The sequence below is a fragment of the Gymnogyps californianus genome, chromosome 22 (genome assembly GCF_018139145.2).
Source record: "Gymnogyps californianus isolate 813 chromosome 22, ASM1813914v2, whole genome shotgun sequence".
Classification (NCBI taxonomy): Eukaryota; Metazoa; Chordata; class Aves; order Accipitriformes; family Cathartidae; genus Gymnogyps; species Gymnogyps californianus.
Genome location: NC_059492.1, coordinates 3,941,357 through 3,963,799, shown reverse-complemented (window position 1 = coordinate 3,963,799; position 22,443 = coordinate 3,941,357). Strand labels below are relative to the sequence as shown.

The following is a 22,443-nucleotide window of genomic DNA, read 5'->3' as shown; positions in this document are numbered from 1 at the left end:
TAAGGGTCTCACATGAAGACCATATTAGAAAACCCGGCAGCTTTCCTTCGGAGTCTAAAATTAGGCTAAATAGTGCAGCTGTTCATTTTATCTGTTACCTCATAGGTGACTTTTCCACCATTTTTTTCCTACTCTTTTCAAAGGAACACCACCAACTTGGAAATCCAGTTTTTACCCTCTGAATCTGAATCTGTGATCTCGGTAATTAAAATATTAGAGGAGAAAGATGCCCTTTCCAGTTTTTACTCTGCGTATTTGAAATTCTTTGTCTAGTCAGTTTGATTTCTTTTTTGAATTGCAACTCCTGTGTGATGGATTGCTCTGGGGAAAAGCTCATCAGCATGCCATTGCCCAATTCCTGCCAAGAATGTTGGAAACTCTCAAGTAGCAGCAGTAGCAAAGCAGAAACTGAAGGCAGGCAGGCGTAATTGGGGGGGGGGGGAGAGAATGAAAAAGATAAGCTTGTCAATATTTAGCATTACTGTTACGGCTATTTGCTTTTTCTTCTGGAAGGGTTCTTAAACCATCAGCAAGGATGCAAAATAATCTCTCCCCTTTTGTTCTGGTGGAAAAAAGAAAGGAAACATTTTTCCTGGGAAAAAAAGTTATTGAGGAGAAGTCCTGCAAAAGTTTTTCTGTTGTACTGATTTCAAGAAGTTCAACCTTTAATTTGTCCGGAGGTTATGCATGTGCAGTGGTAAAACTATACTCGATGTCTGTTAGCCAGGACCATAAATCTGCAGCTAGAAGTGAATGACAGGTGGGATTGGAGGAAAAAAAGCAGTTTTCTTTGGCACGCTGGACCAAAACTGAGACGCGTTCTGTCTGGGTCCCTGCTGTCCGCCTATTCCTGGATGACAGGAGAGGAGTTGATGCCTTTTTGTTTTTCGTTTTAGTGGCTGGAAAAGCAGAGAAGTTGGTCACCTGAAGAGAGACCGTGTGTACTTTCTGTGGGCTCAGGAAGACCACGCTGTGTTTATAAATCGATTCCAGTAAAATTCTGGTCATAAATTTAGTGTCATCTCTGCTATATTGAGTGTATGCTTGTCATTCTTAAGGCTGAAATTCTGTAGAAACTAGGTTTCAGGCAGTCTTTTGTTTTGCCCTGGTACGTGGAGGAGGAATGCGAGGTCTTAAGTTCTTACAATGACTGTTTTTCAGCGGAAGCAGCTGAGATGCTGATGTGGGAACTTGCCAAGGTGAGGCACCAGGGCTGGGACAGGGTGGAGAGTGGAATTATAGGTCTTCTGAGTCTCATCCTGTGCTGTAAGTGTGAGACCATCTTTCCTCCCTAGTATATGATTTTAGCTGAATATATTGTTAAGACCCTTTTAATGGAGTTCTGCGCTTAAAAAGCGGCACCCAAGCCTGCCCTCGGAGGCTCGTAGAATGAAAGAAGCAGGGCTGGAACAGGAGGAGCTGCTTCTCTCAGGACTGAGCTCATGTACATATTTTACCAGTTCCTGTAGTGTCTTAATCAGATGATAATATGTATTAACATATGGATGAGGGAGGGGTTCCCATTTCTTCCTCTTCTTCTGTGCACCTGTACTCCCAGTGTTATAACTCAGCAGTTCAGTTCTGCAACTTGCGCGTTTTTGAGGTTTTTTGGACTACATTGAGAAGAGCATTTCCAGGTTTGCCATGGTGTTCTTTCTGGAGTATTTCTGAGTTTAAGTGACAGCTCAGTAAGTATTTACACAATGTGGCCATGAGCTTTCTGTAGTGAAATGTAAAGGATGCTACATAATGAAAGGTAAACTTAATAAAAGCTACTTCAGAATTTCTCAGCAAATAATTTTTTTGCTTTATATGTTCAGAGTAAAATGATAACTGTAGCTAGAATCTAATTTCTAATCACGTTCTTTTTTTGTTTTTTGGGAGAAAAAAGGGACAGAAGTGGGTAGGAGCAAATAAAAAAGGGGATTGGTTCATTCTGTAAATACTCACGGTAAAGAAATTTCTTTATGGGAGGGTGAGAGAGTGGAGATAGAGAGTGTATGTGTTAATTCCTATGAAATTCCCGTGAAAAATCAGTTTGTGTAAATAACTCTGAAAAAGCTACTGCTTCATTACAGTTATTGGCATTTCATGCGATAACCAGCATGTCATTATTTCCTTAAGTTAGCTGTAGTAATTGAAAGCCTTTCAAGGACAAATTCAATTGCTACTAACTTTTTCTTTTCTTTTTTTCCCCCTTTTTTTCTTTTTTTTAAACTTAAGCAATTTCCTCTTTCTCCTGGATAATTAATATGCCTGAACTGTCCCAAGAAGCTGCAAGTTTAGACATGGGGAGTAGTTTTTAGAGAAGCTATGGGGGACCCTGACGCAGCCAGTATCCCCTCTGCCTGGAGCAGACCCCCGCTGCTTGCTCCTGCTGTGGGCCTGCCCTGTGTTCTGTGGGTGCGTTTGGCCATGTGGCGAGCCGGAGGGGACCGAAGAACACTTTTATGTTTTTGGTGGGATGTGATGGTGACATCCTGGATGTGGCTGGGAGGAGAGAGCGTTTCGGTGGTCACTGATGTCAGATGGTGGCCTAAGGTAGCCGTGACTTTCCATCCTGAGAGATTCTGTGACTCTTCTCAAAGAGAAATTCTTGAAGTTCGGAGAACTCTGGAATTTCCCCCCGGGGAGAATTACTGGGTTAAACAAGTACTTTCCCCCCCCTCCACTCACTTGTGAAATTTCATTCAGGTTTGACTAAGAGAAACCCTGAAAATTACCATTTCCCTTCTGATGTCAGCACCTTTCTGGCACCCTGCCTGTGAATAACTGAACAGGAATGTTTTAAAACCTGTGCTCAGGCCACAGTTACAGCTGCAGCTACACCTCCAGACGCCGTGGTGGGAGACCTGCTCTGCCCCAGCCAGGGCTGAGATTTGGGATACGCTCAGACCAATGCATAACACGGCCAGCTCAAATTGTCGACAGTGGGTTTGTACTTTCTTAACACTATTAGTGTCCAGAGCAGTAGTTTCAGCGGTGTGAATACGGTCTGAGAAGCATGAGGCAGAGAAGAGGGAGGGTACCTGCTCTGAAAATGGCCATTCTGTTTTGGGTTTGCAGCACTGAATTTGATCTTTTTGGTGAGGAGAATGCGCAGTGTAGTCTGTGCTGCCTGCAAAATCTTGCTATTGGTTTGTTGTCTGCATTGTCTTTGTAGGTGACTGTTTTTCTTGTTGAACAGAGGTCTGGATCTGAATTCGAAAGGTCATCTAGCCTGCTGTCCTGCTTCAGGGCAGGATCAGCTATACCTGAGAACAGGGCAGACAGCGATGAATGCGATGGAGCTGTCTGTTTCAGTGCTTTGCTACCCTTAGCATTGGGCATTAGGAAAAATATTCCAACTCAAATCATCTTAATTGAGTATCTATTGTTGTCCTAGTCTCTCTAGGTATGGAGAACAGAGGCAAAAGTGTATGGTATCCTGTTTTTAAATGCGTGGCTTTCTGCCTGTCCCCTATTTCCTTGAGATAAACTTGCTAGTTAAATTGCAAAATGTCTCCCTTTACTTCCAGATTACTGTGCTCGCTGGGGATTGCGTTGAAGGGATTGGACTGTCCTGCTTTGCCACCTGAACTTCTTCCAGGGTCCCGGAGCTGACCGGGCTCACTCTGTACTTCTCTGCATGGGATTCTTCCTGTAGGCTTGTTTGGAGTTTCGTACTTCATAACAGTCTGATGATGGATTTAAAGTCCAAATGACTAGGACTATGCACCCTGTACAAGTTTAGGAGGAGAATCTGGTATTCATTAACTGTATGTAAATAATTAAACCAGTGCCAGACTAGAGGTGGTCTTTCCTCAGACATACTCCTTGTGAAATGGTTTGAAGAAAAGGTCTTAACTCTGTGCAGAAGATACATTGAAACGGTGGAAGTGCTGGAGTTAGTTAAAACTTGATTTTTTTTTTTTCTTTAAATTAAATATCTCTGACTTTGGAGCTGGCATGGCTAATCAAGGAGAGGCTTCCCATTCAAGGCCAGTTTACTGAGCGTGATCACGTGTTCCCAGAAACTGCTTTTTTGTTGTGCTGTGGCTGCACGTGTTGTGTCGGTGGTCTAAGGAGTACTGGAGTCCTGCCCTTTGGGCTGGGGTAGCTGTGTGGGTGGGGGGTTTATTTTTTAATTAAAAAAAAAGCAACACCCAAACTCATTTGCTTACTGTTGCGTGGGGAACTCATGGTAATTGTAGTGCTTTGGATCCCCTGGAAAGGATTCAGGGCAGCTGCTGCGTGTAACAGATTTGAACATTTGTTTTTTTTAAATTGTGTGTGGATAATTGGACAGTATTGTAATAGGAAGCATTTAAGTATCAGAGTATCTCCTAGTCTTTCAGTTTATCGTGATATACCAGCAAGGCTAGTATGAGCAGTTCTCCATGTCTCAGAAGCCTTTCCTTGCCTCCGCACCCTGCAACTGGGTGCATGGGAAATCTTCAGAGTAGGTGCTCAAAGCTGTATCTCTCAAAATCAAGGTTAATGCTATAACTACTAGATCATACTTTCTCTCTGGACATGGGGTTACACCTGGAACAGTTTTCTTTGGTTTTATGAAAAATCATCTTGCTGGAAATGTCGTTTCTAGCTGCCTGTGGGCAGAACGTGGCTCCCCTGGAATAGGGCACGTTAGTGGGGAAGGGACTTTCAGGTGATGAGTGTGCTAATCCTGGATGAGGGTTCATAATAGAAATGGCATAAAAAGCACTCTTATTCAGCTCATGCTCTGGAGGAGAAGCAAAATGCCTGGCTGTCTACTATCTACTCTTCGATGTGCAGAAGAGACCGACAGACCTATCCCAAATTATCCTACCTGCCTGTACTTTAAAGATATTTCTAAAGTGCTTTCTCTGGCCTTCCCATTTGGTTCACAAGGCATGACAGCGTTGCAAAAGCTTGTTTCCACATTAATTGTGATTGATTACCCTGCAATCTAGGACAAGATTTCCTTTGAAAAGCTATATGCTGATTTGGTGTCAGGAATTAAAATCAGATGAAGTGATTAGTGTTCTATGAAATATCCCAAAGCAATTGAGTGCTCCTCAGCTTTCAACTGTGTTTTGGCCCTTAACCCTTGCCTCCCTTCTCCTTCTCTGGAGCAAGGTGCTAAATCTGTTGTCCACACGCTCAGGCGAATAGCTCCTTAGGCGTATTGTATCAGGAGATCATGGTATAATTTGCTGCTGAGCTTCAGAGTGTAGATTTACTGGCCTTAATGATGAATGCAGAGTGTGTTGAAAGTGCACTGTGTCAAGGCAACAGTGATACTTGTACTGAATGGTGAACATGTATTAAGGTTAGCTTTAAATCTGATCACTCTGTAAATGGCAATAAACTGTTCAGAGTTGTCATTCTGTCAAGGTACAGTCATGTCTCATCTTCCTTTTCTCATATGAGTTGTCTTACAGTTTCTTGTTATACCTGTTCCTGAAACCAGTGAAGACTTTGCAGCGTTGGCTGTTCCTCCTCCCCCCATGGCATTGGCAGAGTTATGAATTTTTGTACCTTCTCACCAGCTGCCAGCACGCACTCCTTTTAACTTGCTAAGCAACTCCCCACGTTGTTCATTTTGCTTTAAAAGAAAGCTGGATTTTTCTGGATGTAGATGAAATAAAAGCCGAAGGACAGAAGCGAGCATGGGGCAGTGGACTCAGGCTTCAAAAATCACTATAACCAAGGGCTGGTGGGCTTTTTTTACAAATTGTTATTTTTAAATAACAATGACCTTGTGTCACTGTGGGGCTGGGATTTGCATTGGGCTTGCCAAGTGTAACGAACTTGAATCACAACAGCGTTGGCTTGATGAAGGCTCTAGTAGTGTGTCTTCGCTGCTGTCTGGGAGCTGGCTTGGCTGCAGCTCTGAGTTTCTTGCCTACGTAGTCTTTTCATCTCCCCCAACCTCCTCTCCTCTTACCAACGCAGGGATGACAGCAGCTCTGCTTTCTGGATGCAAATAGATCATTTGGGTATAAATACTGGAGATTGGTTGTTGCTTGCTACAAAGTTACCGAGTGCATCCTTGGTAAATGCAGATGGTAACTTGTCATTACTGCAATTTTAAATATTTTTGGTTCCATGGAACTGAAGTGGAGTCTTGAAGACTAAATTTTAAGGCTAAAATAAGAGAAGCCTCAATAAAATCCACAAAAATAGCATCTGAATTTGTCAGCCGCTGTAATGAGAAGGGAAAAACTTTTCTTCTTCCTATTAGCAAAACAAAGCTTTGTTACCTTGTATCGTGTTGGATCCCGCCTGTACAATACTGCTGCGGGTCAGGAGGGGTAGACAGGGTTTAAGGTGTACAAAGTTGCTCCTAATGAGGTGACACTAGGGCTAATGCCAGTGCAATACAAAATGTGCTGTGAAAGTCAGCTGCTACCCTGTAACTGAGGTATGTTTGAGATACTCTTGAAGTAATTAGCAGATCATTACCCCAGCGCTCCTGGCTGGGATAAGGGTGTGCCTTTGGGCAATTACAGCTGGCTGATCCACCTTACCCCATCGCAAGGCAGAGGTGATGTCCACCACTGAACTGTGAGTTTGAATTCAAAGTCTGGGAGGCGAGGGTGATGGAGCATGGAGTTTTGTGCTAACTTAAACTGAGATTGCCTGTCTCTTCCACAGATTCATTCCAAAACTCAGATTTCTTGGATTTTTTTGATCTTCCTTTATGTTGCATTATACATGCTTTTAAATAAAATCAGTTACTCTGCAGAAGCAAGGGAAGGCCTGTGTAATTCTGAAACGTGGCTTGTAGAAACTACAGGCCCCGACATGCAGCTCTTATTAAAGCAGGCAGCTGCTCTGGACAAGATGGAGCTCTGCATGCTGAGATGAGGTAGCGTCCGACAGCTGTACCGCTCCTTACAATGAGCGTGGCTGCGTCCTCCTCCATCTTAGTGTTGTTTGCAGTAGGAGAGTTGGGACCGCTGGAGACCTGTCGTGTTTTAGAGCCCTGACCTGATCCGGAGATGTCTCTCGGGTGTGCCCTTACCAACCTGGCATGGTAAGAGGTCATGGGAATTTGCCTATGCAGTTGAGTCTGTTCAGCCACCATTTATTCTGGTGTAAAATGAGACAAATTTGCAAAGTGATGAGATATTCAAATACAGAGTGAGCTTTCAGACAGACACAAGTGGGTAGAAACCTGCAATGCTGCATTTTATGGATGAAGAGCTAGCAAGAAATTGTTTTTAGAAGGCTAGGAGGCTATGCTGGAGGTGCCTTATCAACTCTTGAGTGTGCACCAGGACCCATCGGATTTCTGTGCAGAAAGGGCTTTTAATGAATTGATAAAACTAACTTTGTTCTGGAAAGTAAACTAGTGAGCTTCTTGTATTGGGTCTTCCTTCAGGCCTAAAGTTTTGGAAAACGTCCACTGTGTTCAGTAGCAAAAGACATCTGTCCGTGAGATCAGTATTGCTTGTTTTAGAGGAAACAGGGGTTACGGAGAATTAGCTGGATGACTGAAGTTTGCCACAGGTCGCAGTTGTCTGAATGTATTTACGGGGCTTCTGGAGCCCTTTCAGGTTTTCAATGGTGCTTAGTGCACATATTTTGCATTTTGCTAGCGATCTGGAACAGCTGCTCTCTTACTGATCGAAATTGGATCACTTAAGTAGTGGTGACAGTATAATTTTGCTCTTCCATCCTAGCCCTTCCTCCTCTTGCCTTTTTTATGGCTTGCTCTTGGCCCAGTCCCATTTCTGTGGTACAACATGAGCTTGCTTGCTCCTTCTAGTGTGTAAGTAGGCCTGGAACAAAAATGCTGTAATGAGACACTTAACTGTCTTTTTGTTGACTTGCCTCCAGTTCATTAGAGCAGACGTAGGAGGTTGGCTAAACTTAAAGCCTGATTTAATATTCAGGAAGGAAGTTCCTTTCCATCTTAAAAGGAACACCACCTCATTACAACTATCACATGTTCCTTGGGATCATCTCCCATGGAGCTGAGACGCAGTTTTCTTTATATCTTGGTGTTGCTTAGATTTTGGGAGGAGTCAACAGTGGCACTTTGGAAATCTTGGGACGAGTTGGTTGAATGGTTGGTGCTTCTAAAGTGAGTTGAAGTCTGAGAGTGAGGGGATAGCTAGTTACCTAATTATTTGGATAGAAGGAAATTATATTTTCGTCCTTAAATCTAAGTTGAAATTACTGGAGATATCAGAGATCCCACTGCCCGTCGAAACAGCAAACTGCATAATCTGAGTCCGACTACCTGTGAAATGTCTGAAAATTTCACTGGTCTCCAGCTATTGCAAAAGAATCGTAATCCTTTGTTAATTTTGACTGCATTCAATTCAGTAAATAGTGTCTGTCAGAATCTCCTGCCATGTTAAAACAACCACGTAAGTAGTTGTCAGCTCCTACTTCCACATCAGTGTCTGTTTGATAAAGAAGGAACCGATTGCCCAGCCAAGTCACCCGGTCTGGGCTGGGTTGTCAGATAGGGACAACGTGTGTCGTCCAGCCTGCTGCCGAGAGCGAGAGTGAGCCGTGCCACGGGCAGACTCAGCCTAGGCTTGGGCTGTTCTCTTCCCTGCCGTTCAGAGCCCATGCAAAAGCATTATGGTATTTTGAAACGACGTGGATGTTTAGTCACATCATCGGTGTTGTGCTGCCAAAAGAGAGAAGGAGGGAGAAGGAAATGAATCCTCTGGCTGTTGCCTAATTTTCAGGTGGTAGGGAATACCTTGTGCTGTTTCCACAAGGATGTGCACTGACCCTGCAGATGGGAGAGGTGTCCACGAGGAACCTGCTGTCGTGTTGCTTGTGCATCTTGGGAGGACGAGGGTACTGTGTGAGCCCGGCTGTGGGCAAGGTTCGGCCTGGTGCTAACTTCGCATAAAAACAAAGCAGAGTTTCCCCCTCTCCCAGGTCAGCCCACCTCAGTGTTTACTGCGTAAACCTTGCTTCAGGTCTTTTTGTACTACAGCTTTTCACAAGTCCAGAAAAATGGCCTGTTAATGTGAGCAAGCATCTGCCTTTGAGCAGATCCTGAAGATGGCAGAAAACCAGTTGTGTGTCATCTTTAGATATGATAGTGGTTGAAATATTGTATCGAGGGTCCTGAGAGATACCTAAATAATGTGGTGTGATAAGCAGCGTGGCCATGTGTCAGAGAGAACAACTGACTGAAGGAACTGAAATCCAGAGCCTCAATAAGCTGGATTTGGGGAATTTGTTAAGGAGGGCTTAAAGTCAGGCTGGGAAGGAAAGATGAGATCAACAAATGCACTTTGTTTAAAACACAGGCAGGCTTGGCACCTTCCCGCCCTCCACCTCTTGAAAAAAATAGAAAAAACCCAGAACCCTGTGTGTACTTGGGCACAAATGCTGTACCCCTGTCGGGTTATTTCCAGTGAGGGTTTGAGGTGGGGCTCTCATTTCACTTCCCCACCAGATCACCTTCTTCTGATTGACTTCTTTCAGGAATAAAATGATCCATAATGATACATCCTGTAAGCAAAACTCTGGTCAGTTTTAATCAATTTGAAGAGTATTAGGAAGAGTGGTACTTAGGAAAGTCCTCTGAGATGTGTGGACTGGCCTCTTGCTGAGAAATGTTAATAGGGTAATTACTGAATTGTGTTTAGCCAGGGAGATATAGTTCACAGTATAGCTGCTTGGAGAAAACTTATTCATCTTTTTTCCACTGGTAAAACTTAGTATCCTGGATTTACAGAAAATCTCCCCAAAGGAACTGGCATAATAAATGTGTGATCAAGGAAAGGAGCAACATTTAACAGGGCTGATTTTAAGTTTACAGGAGCTCCAAATAGTTAGAAGCAGGTGACTGAAGTAATTTAGAAAATGTCTTGTTTTCCTTTTGTGTGTAGCATTGATATCATTAGCTTATTCTGAGGTCTGTGTGTTAGCAGAAGATTAGAGGAATAGAAAGTGTCTTCGGTCAAACTCTGACCTACTGGAAAAAGTCAGAAGAAAAACCAGGCTCCCTCTAGTTGCAGAACTGAAACTGTTGAGCAGAGGACAGTTATCTGAACACTTTGGCAACCCATAATTTAATCTAGATTGGCCATTGATAGTGAGATGATAATGATACATCACCTCTTGGTTATGTATTCAAATCTAAGTTAGATTCTAGGATTTGCGGGGGGGGGAGGGGGGACTATTTTTCCGTAGCTTACATAAAAATAGATTTATCCTGCAAGTTTCCAAAGGGTGAGTGTTTGTAACCCTGAAAGCAATCCTGTACTGTATTCCAAAAGTCAGGTTTTGGTACCCCAAGCTTATGGGTGTGAGGTAGAGCAACCCAGCCTGCTTCATTGCTGGAGTGCCTGTTTCCCAAAGTGATGGGTACTGCCCCGGAGGGTAGGCAAGGAAAGTAACTGATGGGTGCTGAGCAGTACTAGCGCAGGCTTGGTGTGTTGTCCTGCTTATGCTGAGGGACTGAAGGAAGTTGGTGGATTTCTCAAGTTTAAAAAAGGGAGGGGAAAAGAAAAAAAGGAAGTGCATATTTCTGTGATGACATTCTCACTAAAACACGCTTGTCGTTTAAACTGTCCTGGTGAGACACTTGATACACATCAGTGTAGTGTGTACTGTGGGGTTTTCTAGGTATTTTGTCTTTTGGGGGCATCTTCATCTACTACAGGAGGATTTTTCTTTTTATTTTAACTTTAATTTCCCCTCAGCCTCTTCCATCTCTCTTTAAAAGCAGACCACCATAGGAAGAGAGGCAATGAAGTATGACCCAGTGCACTGGCCCTTCAGAAGGCTATAAAAGGCAGCGAGTTCAGGCTGGGATATTGACCTTAGCACAGCCAGTTGCACCTTAAATAGATCAGATGAAAGTGTTCCTCACTGGAAGATGAACTGTGTTTGCTCGTGAATGAGGACGGTTGTTAGTTTGTGCTCGTTTCTCAGCTTGAACTCTCTAGACTGGTTACGGAGGAATTGGAGTCACTTGTGCATGGAGTTTCAGGAGATATGGACAGGCATGAAAGTGTCTGAAGTGCAGACTTGAGGCATGAGAGTGACCGGCTGAAAGTAGGGTTGGCTGAAGCATCTTGTGTTGCCCGTTGGATGTCGTCATGTCGCCCCCTCCCTGTTAGTTCTGTTTTCTCAGTGACGTCATGGCGTTGCCATGGTTGCATGATGTCGCAAGGGAGTAACTGCTTGTGTCAGTCTTTCAGTTAGTGTGAATCGTCACAGCCTGCCTGGTTTTGGTGGGTCTGCGAGGCTTCGTGCCAGCTTGGGGTAATCCCTCCCATGTGTTTCACGCTTGTTCGCAAGTACCTGAGCTTTCTGTGCAGGTACCATCACACCTAATAGAGCTTAACACTGGTGAGTATGCGGAAAATTTGGTTTGTCTTGATCAAGGCACTGGTGCCTTGATACTGCGGGCCGCGTAACTCTCATAGTGCCCTTTAAACTTGAAATTATGGCAGAGGTTTAGTTTAGGGGGAGGGCTTAGAGGCGGGAGGTCAAAGCCCTCGTTCCTGGAGGCAGCGTGGATGCTGCGTGTTGATGGTGTTGGATGTTGGGACCTCCAGGACCTGACCCAGCATTGGTGTCTCATGGCAGCCTGAGCTCTTGGTAGCTCCAGAGGATGTGGAACGTACTAGAAAAGGCAAAGGTCAGTGCAGCCTCTCCACTTTGATTAGGGTTGCTTTTTTGAAACATTCATGCTCAGTTGATAAAGCGTCTTGGCAGCCTTGCGATCAAGACAAAACATTTTTCCTGAGTGATTCTCCATTTGCCATGACTCTCACATGGAGGTTCCCCTGCCTGCCTTGGCATGGTTGGTGTTTCTCAATGGGGTGGAAGGCACTGGAAAACGGGCAGGGAAAGCTGCTGATTTTGAACCCAGGTCTTTTTCATGAGCCACTGTAGGTGTTACCAGCCTGTTAAGCTGATGCTGGTGTCACTGATTCTCTGCTTCATACAGCTTGTTGGTTTTGATAGAAATGGCACAGAAAGGTTGGGGGAGCATGGGTGGTTGTATTCTCTTGCCTGGTTTCAATGATTAAATCCAATATGACCATGATCCCAGTTGACTAATTCTTAGGGAAAATGACTCCCCTTTCCCGGCATTGTCCATCACTAATATAATTTTTATAGCCAACACGGCAATCTGCTTTGTAACTTCACTGGCTGCAGAGACTACTTGCCCTTGCCTTTGGGTAACGAGGGTTTGGAGACACGAGGAAAGAGCATGCTCTTCTACCAAGACCTAGTTTCTTCACTTCAGTAAGTTCCCATCCGGATTCAGCCTCGGGGAGGTGAGCAGTTCGTTCTCTGAGCCTGCGGGACGGTGTTAACCAGCGTTGGCGCTGGTCAGCATCTTCTCAGCTTGGCGACTTCCAGGCCTCTGGGGTTCGGTGGTCCCCGTCCTCCGGCCAGCCTGACGATGGTAGGGGAGCAGCTGCCTCCTCTCGCTGAATTCGCAGGGCCCGGTCGGGCTTGTCTTTGTACTGGCGCTCAGCGGCCAAACAATAGTTTGTGCTCGCGGGGCCATGTGGCGAGTCACGTGCGCGGTGCTGTTTCTGCCGGGGTCCTTGCCCATCTGTTCTCGGCTCTTTCTGGGTTATCAGGCGCGGGTCCAAGTCCTTGCAGGCAGCCAGCTCCATGGCCAGAGATTACGAGCACTAACCTTCCTGGCAGGAGTGGTGTGGCTTTGCTTTTATGCAGATTAGCCATGTGCTTCTCACTTCAAGGCGTTCCACAGGAAAAGACGTTTCCTGTGTTTGGTTCTCGGTGGGCGGCTCCGGCGTGTTGTACCGGCCGGGGCCGAGCCTGTACGCAGCGAGCGGGCTTGGGAGAGGGATTACGGCGTGCTGCCCCCCCTTCCCCTTCCACCTCCACTGCTACGTCACCACAACACAACCACACGCGCGCTCATACTGTTGGTGTCATTCATTCAGTGCCAAGATTGCTTTAAAAAATTCCCTTGGCCCCAGTTCAAACAGGAGTACAGCTGGGATGTGTTAGATTTTAGGCAGTCTGCCCTCAATTTGAGATGAGTTATAAATAGCAGTGCCGACTTCCTTAACTACCACTCTCCGAGGTAAAATGCAGGTTAATTACTGTGGGAATCAATTAGGGCTTCTCTCGGTTAAACAGCCAGTAATGCTTTTTATTATTTTTTATCACAAAAAATGGACAACAGATCTGGTCAGGAAAAGATTTCAAATCCAAGGTGAGAGCGTGGGGCTTTTTTATTATTTTTTTGGCCTTTCTATTTTTTTTGGGCAGCTGAGGAAGCCAGTTGTGGCCAATACCCACGTTTGCCAATACCCACGTTTGCCAATAATTGAACGATGCTGATTTGAAACTGGAGAGTTCAGTAAATGACTCTCCTTCCTTTTCTTCTTCTGGCATAATAAAATACAAATACGTAATAAGGTAATCGTGAAAGTCAGAATTACATTTTTCTATACAGCTGTGGAGGGTTTGGCTCTTGCTTCCAAAGTGGGATTTGCCTCTTCCCTTTACTCGTTTTCCTGCTGGGACCATTAAGCAAGTCCCCTCCAATTTAACCAAACTGTTCTTTCAGGAGGCCAAATTTCTCTTCTACCGGACAAAATCTGAGAAGAATTGTTTGTGGAATCCTCTCATCTGCTTAGAAGCTTTTTTTAGGAAAACTCCAGCGTTGTTTTTGAAGAATAGCTGGTTTTCACAGTGCCGTTTCATTTTAGGGGTCTGACATCCTTTATGTTACACGTACTGATTTGGAGAGCTTTTGAACTCGGCAATTTGAGCTCGCTTTGGGCTTGCTGTTACAAGCTCTCAGTCTAGAAATATCTTAAATTTTCTCGAAAGCTCAGCAGTTTCTCTGGAGCACTGGCTTACGGTCGCTTTCATTACACACCGCACCAAACAACTTTGCTTTTGAAAGCTTGACTGGGGACAGGACTATGTTTTGCCAAGTTTTGGTACTTAACAGTGTTATGAAACAGCAGAAGTACTGAGATTGAGGGGAGAATAGAAGCGATTTCTATGGATGCAAGGAGGTGTAAGCAGGGGGTCTGGACTTCAGTGATCAAGGAGCAACACTTTCTCTCAATTATGTCTCTCTGTGGCAAGGCCTTTGCTTTTGAAGTGTAATCACAGTAATCTACTCCTGTGGTTTCCTATTGAAAGGATTTCCCATGTATCAGTCCAGAGAAGAATCTCCAGCCTTTTGCAGTCTGAGTTTGGTATTTCCTTATTTATCCTGAAGTGTTCTTGCAAGCGAACAGGCGTTGCTTCCTCTTGGCTTACCCATTTCATGTAACATGGGTGTACAAAGGAGCTGTGCAGCACCTCCGCTCCCCCTAAAGTCTTCGCACGAGCTCTTGGATCGATCTGCACTTCACTGCGTTTCAACTTTGACTGTTCTTTTCTTGAGGCACGTGCAGTTAAATTACCTAAAAGGATTGAGATAGCAGATTCAAGTAGACTTCCTGGTGGTAGGCTCTTTAAGCCAGAGCAACACTGCTAAGACGAGAGCAGTTAAAGCCCTGTCAGCGAAAGAGATGTGTGTCTTTAATGGGAGATTTTGAAGGAAGAAACAATGCGTTGCAGCATTTGAGATGTACACGGCAGCCCCAGGGAGCACGAATTAGCCTGTTGGTTTGCAACGAGTCAGGAGTGTGTGTATGAAATAGTTCCTTCATTAGAGATTAATTGGCGTTTACATTTCTTCTGTTTATAGAATTTTATCTATAAGGCTGTAATTCAGAGTGATGCTCTTCATATTTGTTTTTAGCATCCTGTGTGCGCTAGGGCCTTGTGGAAGAGTGGCAGTTCAAAGCAGCGCAGTTTGGAAGCACGTTGTGTACTCCTACGCTGAGCAATCAAGGTGACGACTTGGTCACATCCTGGAAATATGTTTGGGTTTTGTGTTTTGGGTTTTTTCTTTTCTCTGTGTTTGGTTTTTTTTTTTTTTTATGGCTGCATAAACAGTTCCAAATGTTTCTTGGAGTTTTTTAAGTCGTCATGCTTCCTGTAGGAGTCATGGAAAAGTGGATCTTCACCTTGTTTCTATCCTTCCTGAAGATATGGTTAGCTTTGTGGGTGACCACAGACAAGAAAATCTGTGCAGAGGAGGCAGCATGTGGTGTGTGTGTATTTAAAAAAAAAAAAAAATTAAAAAATCCCCGAACAGGAGTGTATTTGAGAAGCTGCCCTTGCTAGCAGGCTATGAAGGTGAGGTAACAACCAGGAGGAAGCAAGTAACAAATGGAAAAGATGCTGAAATGTTTAGTCAGTAACCCCAAAGTTGCATTTGATCAGGTAGAAGAAAGGAGGTGTGTATTTGGGGGGTGGTGAAAGAGAGGTTTGACTTGTCAAAAGCTAGGCGCTGGGAAGCACTCCTGGTGGCACTGTTTTTACATACCAAAGAAGATAATGTGGGGAGGGAAAAGATGTCGGTAATCTAAGGTGATACCCACAAGGCGAGACTCAGGAAGCGTTAGGGACAATTGCTTGAAAGATGTAAACTCAATTTGCATGGGTTAGGGTGTATGAAAGCTCCACATGGGTGCTGCCATTCAGGAGGTAAGTCACTGTAGCTCTGAGGATTCAGACTACACACATCAAATACCTTTTTTTTTCCTGACCCCCCAGAATGGAAGCTCCTTTTCAGAGCATGGTACAAAACCCAGTGTGGGTGCATGGCATGGTCTGCAGGGTACAGCCATTTGGGAGTGCAGGGATCTAGGGCTTCTCTGGGCTTCCTCCTCTGAGGTCCTGCAGCCTCTGTCCATGTTACTCCTCAGCAGACACATCTGTGATAACTTGAACATAAAACATGAAACGTAACTTTTTCAGAACTGTTTTAGTATCAGTATGGACGAAAACGGAAACTTCCAATACAACTGAGCGTGGCAGGGCATCTAAAATCTGCCTCGATAGAGAGAATCGTACTGGTGCCATGCACATGGTCGTTTGTGAACAGCTTTCATAGGATGGCAAGCACCGTATTTGCAGGGGTGTCCAGGGCTGAACTGGAGTGGAGGAGGGGACTTGGACCTGGTTCTTAATTGATTTATGCCATATTGATGCAAATTTGTCTAAGGGAGCCCCATTTCAGTTGAGTGGGTAGCCCCCCCTTACCAAAAATGGGGTGCTTTTCCTGCCATCTCCATTACGTTCCCTCCCATGGCCCATCCTGTTGCCCCGCAAGAGTACCATTAACTCCCCGTTGCGCCCCTACTTACTTCTGTTTGGCGTGGGCTCGGTGCTGTGTGGCTTGCCTGGCAGGCAAGACGTAGCAGACAGCTGGTCAAACAAATGTTTTCAGGGTCTGTGTGTTGGGACTTCAAGCTGTGCTGGCTGTTGGGGTAGGATTTTCTGAAGTGTAGCATACTGCACGAACTTTTTTTCCTAGGAGGGTGGATTCTGCAAACATAACTGAAATACTGTTCTGGTCACTGGGATTCTTTCAATTTTCCAGCAGGAGCTGGCTTTGTGCGATATTTGCTTGTGCAGGCCTGTAGTGCCACTCCTCAAGCACCTGATCTCAGCAAGAGAGGGTGGATCTATACAAATACCACCCTAGGGCTAGTTGCAGGAAGGAATGGTGTAATAGAGAGTCCATTGTCATGGTGATCTGGTGGAAAACATCTAATTGGTATTAGTTAGGTCATCAGGAGATCAGTGAACAATTCTTATTCAGTCCGAGTGATGGAGGTTAAAGACTGCGCCTGGGATTCATTTAGAGGTCACTACGCCAAAACAGTCCTTGCTTTAGTGTGGGAATAGTACTGCCTAGGTAGAAAGACTGTGTTTTGAGGTTTATAGTATTTGCAGGAAATTTGATTGACTGTTCTTATGTCTTCGCTCCAGGCAGGGGTAGTACAGATTAGGAAGTCCTAGGAAAGTTGCATTTATTCACTCGTCTCGTCATGTCTGCTCTAAAACTCAGGGACCTGACTTTCAAGGCTGCCAAATTTTTTTTTCATGCATCCCAATAAATTTGATTTAGAAACCTTTATTCTACAAAAGGCAGCAGACACAAAGCACATGTTCCATTTTTGCTTTTTTTTTTTTAACTGTAGTCTTGAACGCTGTGAATGTCAGTAGCACTGCCCAGTATTACTACATCAATATGGATTAATTGAAATGCGTAAGTGTAAATTAACAGCCTGTAGTGTTTTGGGAGACCTTGTTATATGTGAAAGAAGCAGTGTTTCTTGTGAATATTTAAATTTTCAGCCTAAATTTACCTTGTTGTGGAATATCTGGACATTAAACTACTACCTACTATGGGGAAAAGCCACTTACACTGATAATTCATCTTTCTTAATGATCCTTCCACCCTTCTTTCCTGTCCTCTGGCCACGGGAGATATGTCAGCATAAAATGACTTCTTCTCATTGCGTTTGTTCTTTGTGAAACGGCTGTAGGTTTGAAAGGGCAGCAGGAATCCTGCTGTAATTCAGAATGTAACTGTGGGGTTTAGCACCTGAGAAGAGACAGATGAGCTTCTGCTTCTCTGTGCCAACCTGTTGAAGTTTTCTTCTGGGGTTTTTGGGAAGTTGTGAACGATTCCTATATGTAGCTGGATGTACATCGTGTGTTGCAACTTGCTTTGCAGCCTTCAAGCCCAATGGATCAGATGGGGAAGATGAGACCTCAGCCGTATGGAGGAAACAACCCGTACACACAACAACAGGGACCTCAGGCGGGGCCACAGCAAGGACATGGCTATCCAGGACAGCCCTATGGGCCACAGACTCCCCAGAGATATCCCATGGGAATGCAAAGCAGGACGCAAAGTACAATGGGCAGCATCTCATATGCACAGCAGGTAGAGCACCCAAGCTTCTGTAGTCTCTGTTTACAGCAGGGGCAGGCAGAAGAGCAACAAAATACTGTGTCTTCTGAAGGAACGACCTGCAATCAGGTTGGAATCAGTTGCTTAGGTAAAATGGCATTTCTTTAGGCGATGTGTTGCACCACACCTGGATCCAGGTGTGATCGATGTACAAGGACCTGTGGAATCCTTGCTTCTAAGAGAGGCAGCAGCAGAGCAGTGAATCAAACAAGGGAAAAATAAATAGCGAGGGGAGTAAGATATTCTTTCCGCTGTGTTCTGTTAAAGACACAGCTGTTCTTTACAGAAGAAATTACTTCAGGTCAGTTTTGGTCATTACATGATCCAAGTGGCTCCTGCTGGACTGTTTGCAGGATTCAAAAGGCTGCCTTTTTTTTTTTTTTTTTTTTTTTTTTAAGCAAGCAGTCTTTCCTTTCAATGTTACTGTCGTTGAAAGGTGGTCAGATAGGGATCCCTAAAAACTTAGTTACGGTGCCTATTAAAATTTTGTTACTGCCAAGAATAATGTCATACACAAGTGACTTTTGCTGTTGTCTGGGAAGTATCTAGGTAGTGGCATTTCCAGTACGTTCCCAGTTAACTGCTCTGCACAGGTCTCTGAATTTTTTCTTCTTGGGCATAATCTTACTTTGTGTGTGTATGTAAAAATACTTTCATAACTGGTATAATTCTGTCCTCCTCTTCTGTAGATTCCTCCTTACGGACAGCAGGGTCCCAGTGCATATGGGCAGCAAAGCCAGACTCCATATTACAACCAGCAAAGCCCTCATCCCCAACAGCAGCAGCCTCCATATTCTCAGCAGCCTCCATCCCAGACCCCTCACTCTCAGCCTTCTTATCAGCAGCAGCAACAGCCTCAGTCTCAACCTCCGCAACTTCAGACATCGCAGCCTGCGTATTCTCAGCAGCAGTCCCAGCCGCCCCATCAGCAGTCCCCAACTCCATATCCTCAACAGCAGTCCACAGCCCAGCAACATCAACAGAGTCAGCCTCCCTACTCACAGCAGCAGTCACAGTCGCCCTACCAGCAGCAGCAACAAACTCAGCAGACAGCTTCCTCGGCTCTTTCTCAGCAGTCATCTTCATACCCTCAGTCACAGCCGCAGCAGCAGCAGTCTGCATACTCCCAGCAACGCTTCCCCCCTCCTCAGGTAGGCTGTCTCCTGCTTTGTTTCCTTCTGCAAGTGATTTTTTAAAGAAACTTGGGCAAATCCTTTTCTTTGTGCATTAAAGTCGGTTGAACTACACGTCAGCAAGCTGGCTGGAATGATTACGGTAATAGATGTGCTGCCTTCTCTGTTGTGTCTAGATCTGTATCTGTTACAGAGAGATGTTAAGGTGGTAGCAGGCTAAGCCACGCTAATACTGCAGTTTTGAAGACTAGTGTTGAGTAAATGCTGCTGATTGGCAATACCAGTCTAAAGGATTTTGTAACGGAATGGTTTTCATGCTGTGGTCTGCAGAAGTTATCCGGGTGGTCTCCAGAGCTACTTGGTTTAGCACAATAGCAGAACACAGTTTGCAGAGTGACACATAGATGGTGACGGAAGAGTTTGCTCTTAAATGTAAAACTTGGCTTTAGGGAGGAGAAATAAAGCAGCAAGTGCATGGAATTGAAGATAAAATCATGAAGCAAATTTTTTTTTTATTTTTAATAAATTGTATTTATTTTCAGCAAGGCTTAATATTTTAATAGTTGTGTGAAAAGCTAGCTGGGACCTTTTAGCAAACATTGCAATGCATCCAAGGTAGCTTTTGAAAAGTTGAAGATTTTAATTGGCTTGCCTTGTTTGTGTAATGAAGTACTTAGAGCTATCGTAAGATGTTAGGAGATCAAGAAGCTAAGTGGGCAGTCTCCCAGGACAGTCTCTGTTCTTCAGGATCTGTAATAAGGGAAAGCCGGAGAATTACTGTTTTGTCATGTTTTAGACTTCTACTCCCAACACTCTCTGTAGTAGTCCGGCGGCGTTTGTCCTCCTGCAGAACAGCAGGCCTGCTGGCTTGAACTCTTTGCTGTCTTATTTCCTGTTTTTGGCAAATGTCACCGAGGGTACATAATTCTTCCACAATGTGAGAATATACCAGAGTGATTCCAGCAGAGCCTTTATTTTATTCCCATTTGTGGGTTTTTTGGTGTTTCTTGATGTTTCAGGAGTTATCTCAAGACTCGTTTGGGTCCCAGGCATCATCTGCTCCCTCAATGGCTTCCAGTAAAGGGCAAGAAGACATGAACTTGAATCTTCAGTCCAGACCTTCTAGCCTGCCGGTGAGTGGTGCGCTGATCTAGAAGTGAATGGGGCGAGGGCAATCAGAAGCACAGCAGGATAAATTAGCACTGGTAGTATTCCACATGGAAATGGGAATGATGGAGGCTGCCTGTGCTTTTTACTAAGTCATTAGCTTCTGGCTTCCCACTGGAGATTAAATGTAATTTACAAAAGTAATGGATTTGAGAGTAAAGTTTAACCCTAAGTACTCTGGTCTGCATGTTCTAGCAAAAAGATTTTTTTTTTTTTTTTTTTTTTTGAGCTTTCTGTTTGCAGTGTCTGAAGTACCTGACTGCTGTTTGAGTAGACCCTGACCTTCAGGGGAAAGTGTCTCATTTTTGTTTTATTTTCTTGTTCCTTCAGCCCACTGTTGCACTGGTGGTTAGCAGACTGGCAGCGCGGTTCCCTTTCTGTGTCATTGGATCCTTATACTGCTGATTTAAGCTTCTTTGGTCCAATCTGACTGAACAGTTGGTGAAAAAGACAAGTTTATTGGTACCTGGAGTGAGGAAGATCAGTCACAGATAGCTCCTTCCTTGACAGATGGAGAATTATATTGTCTTTTGCATTCTAAGTCTGCTTGCTGTATGTACAGTGAACAGCTGGGTGTGAGATTAGTGCCTAGTGTTCCAGCAGTTTTTGGACCAGAATAGTTTAACTTTGGGTTAAAATTTCATCAAGAAAATGGAGAAGGGTTAAAAGTTTAGATGAGTTTGCACAAGTTGGTCTGTGCCTCTGACTTGGAGGAACAGTTTTGAGCTGCTGAGTTCTGATTTTGCTGGTTACTGTCATTGTAACCAGTAGGAAGTGAGTGAGCTTTTATTTTTTTATTTAGCCACTGGCTAAGTCAGTTTTCTCAGCTGCAGTTGGATTGGTCAGAGGAGAGTGAGCTGTGTATATAGCAAAGTTATTTTTGCTCTCAGCAATGAGAACGGCTTTGTTGTGAGCCCCTTGAAATAATTCCTTTGGATTGTGGGTACAAATTGTCACCCAAAATACAAAGTGATTCTAGTTCTGACCACCTAATGGGAGTAGTTGTGGGTTGTTTCTTTTTTCTTTCTTTTCCTTTTTTTTTTCCCCTGCCTTTTGGACCCTGATTACAAAGATTTAATTTGTTCTGAGGCCTGGGGAAAAAATCCTTTTAAATAGCATGTTTCTTTCCACTCTGCCTCTCCACAAGTTCTTCCATGTGACCCATCTTCTGGCGAAGAATGTAGGAAAAGTGAAGCCACTGAAGTAATTGAAGAAATTGCTCTAGCTCCGAACGGTGGGAAGTCCTGTTCAGTAGCATTGTTGATAGAGCCTTCATGAATCCTACCAATCAGCGCCCTCTGACTCAGATTATAGGAATTAGTTGCTCTGCTTAGCAGAAGTGGCTCCTTCTCAGCACCAAGTGGGAGTTTGTTTTATACCTTGTGGTTAAATGTATTTGGCCCCTTTCAAGTTTTCCATTTTCCCAAGCAGTTTAAGAAAAGAGATCCATCTCTGCTGTAAGAGTGAAGGAACTTAGAATCGAGGGGATTTGATCCAGTTTAAAAGTTTTAAATGTCCACCAATTTCTGATCAGGTACTTTTAGATGTTTGCTGAAGAGAAATCCAGGGTGCAAAAAATGAGTCCAGCTTTTAGAATTGGCTAGCTATAAAGCTCGCTTCCATTTTAAACAGACTTTATAGTCATCTTGTTTTCCTGCCTTTATCACCAAATAATCTGCATTTAAGAAATCAAGCAGTCTTTAGCTTACCCAGCCCCTGTGTATTTTTGGGCTTTCTCTTCCTTGGTAGGCAACAACTAAAAAAAAAAGGGAGACCCCCTGCAGAAACTCTCCCTTATTCTTGTAGGTGTTTCATAATTCCTTGTCTTCTTGTTAGGATCTTGTAGGACAAGACCAGCACCCCTGTCTGTAAATTGAGAAACGCATCAGACAGTGATGCTGTGGAATGGTTTAAAGGGAGGACTTCTGAGGTGTATGGAAGCCAACTCTGTTTCAGTGATCAATCTCTTGCATGGAGTTTGGCCTGGGGATGCTTAGAAACAAAAGAGCTACGTGGAAGGGTGCTATCAATTTCTTTTTATCTTCCTTATATTGCTCAGTCTGTCTGTTTCAGAAAGTTTTATCCTGCTCGGGAGGATTCCTAGATCCCTGTTTTGCCATTATGTATGACTTACAGAAGCATAGTTAGTTTGTGGGCTTTTAATTTTTTGTGGAGTTCTGAGCCCTTTTCCAAGCCTCAGTGGGCACTGTGGAATAGCTCACTGGGTATCTTGGAATCGGGGCAAATCGTGCCATGCATCATCTTTAATTAAACATAGATCAGCTCCAGCAGGAAGAGGAGGTTGCTGCTTTTTAGGTTCTTATGAAGCGTTAAATTTATGTACCCAGTGCCTTTACGAGT

The 22,443-nt window shown here is 44.2% G+C and overlaps 1 protein-coding gene across 2 annotated transcripts in view; it reads left to right on the top strand.

The window, feature by feature from the left end:
• ARID1A (AT-rich interaction domain 1A) overlaps window positions 1-22,443 on the top strand; it is a 61,363-nt gene that overhangs the window by 6,197 nt on the left and 32,723 nt on the right. For both annotated transcript variants that reach the window (XM_050909884.1, XM_050909883.1), the window contains exons 2-4: window positions 17,543-17,755; window positions 18,472-18,933; window positions 19,935-20,048. In XM_050909884.1, the coding sequence (XP_050765841.1) occupies window positions 17,543-17,755; window positions 18,472-18,933; window positions 19,935-20,048 (789 nt within the window). The remainder of the gene's footprint in view (window positions 1-17,542; window positions 17,756-18,471; window positions 18,934-19,934; window positions 20,049-22,443) is intronic.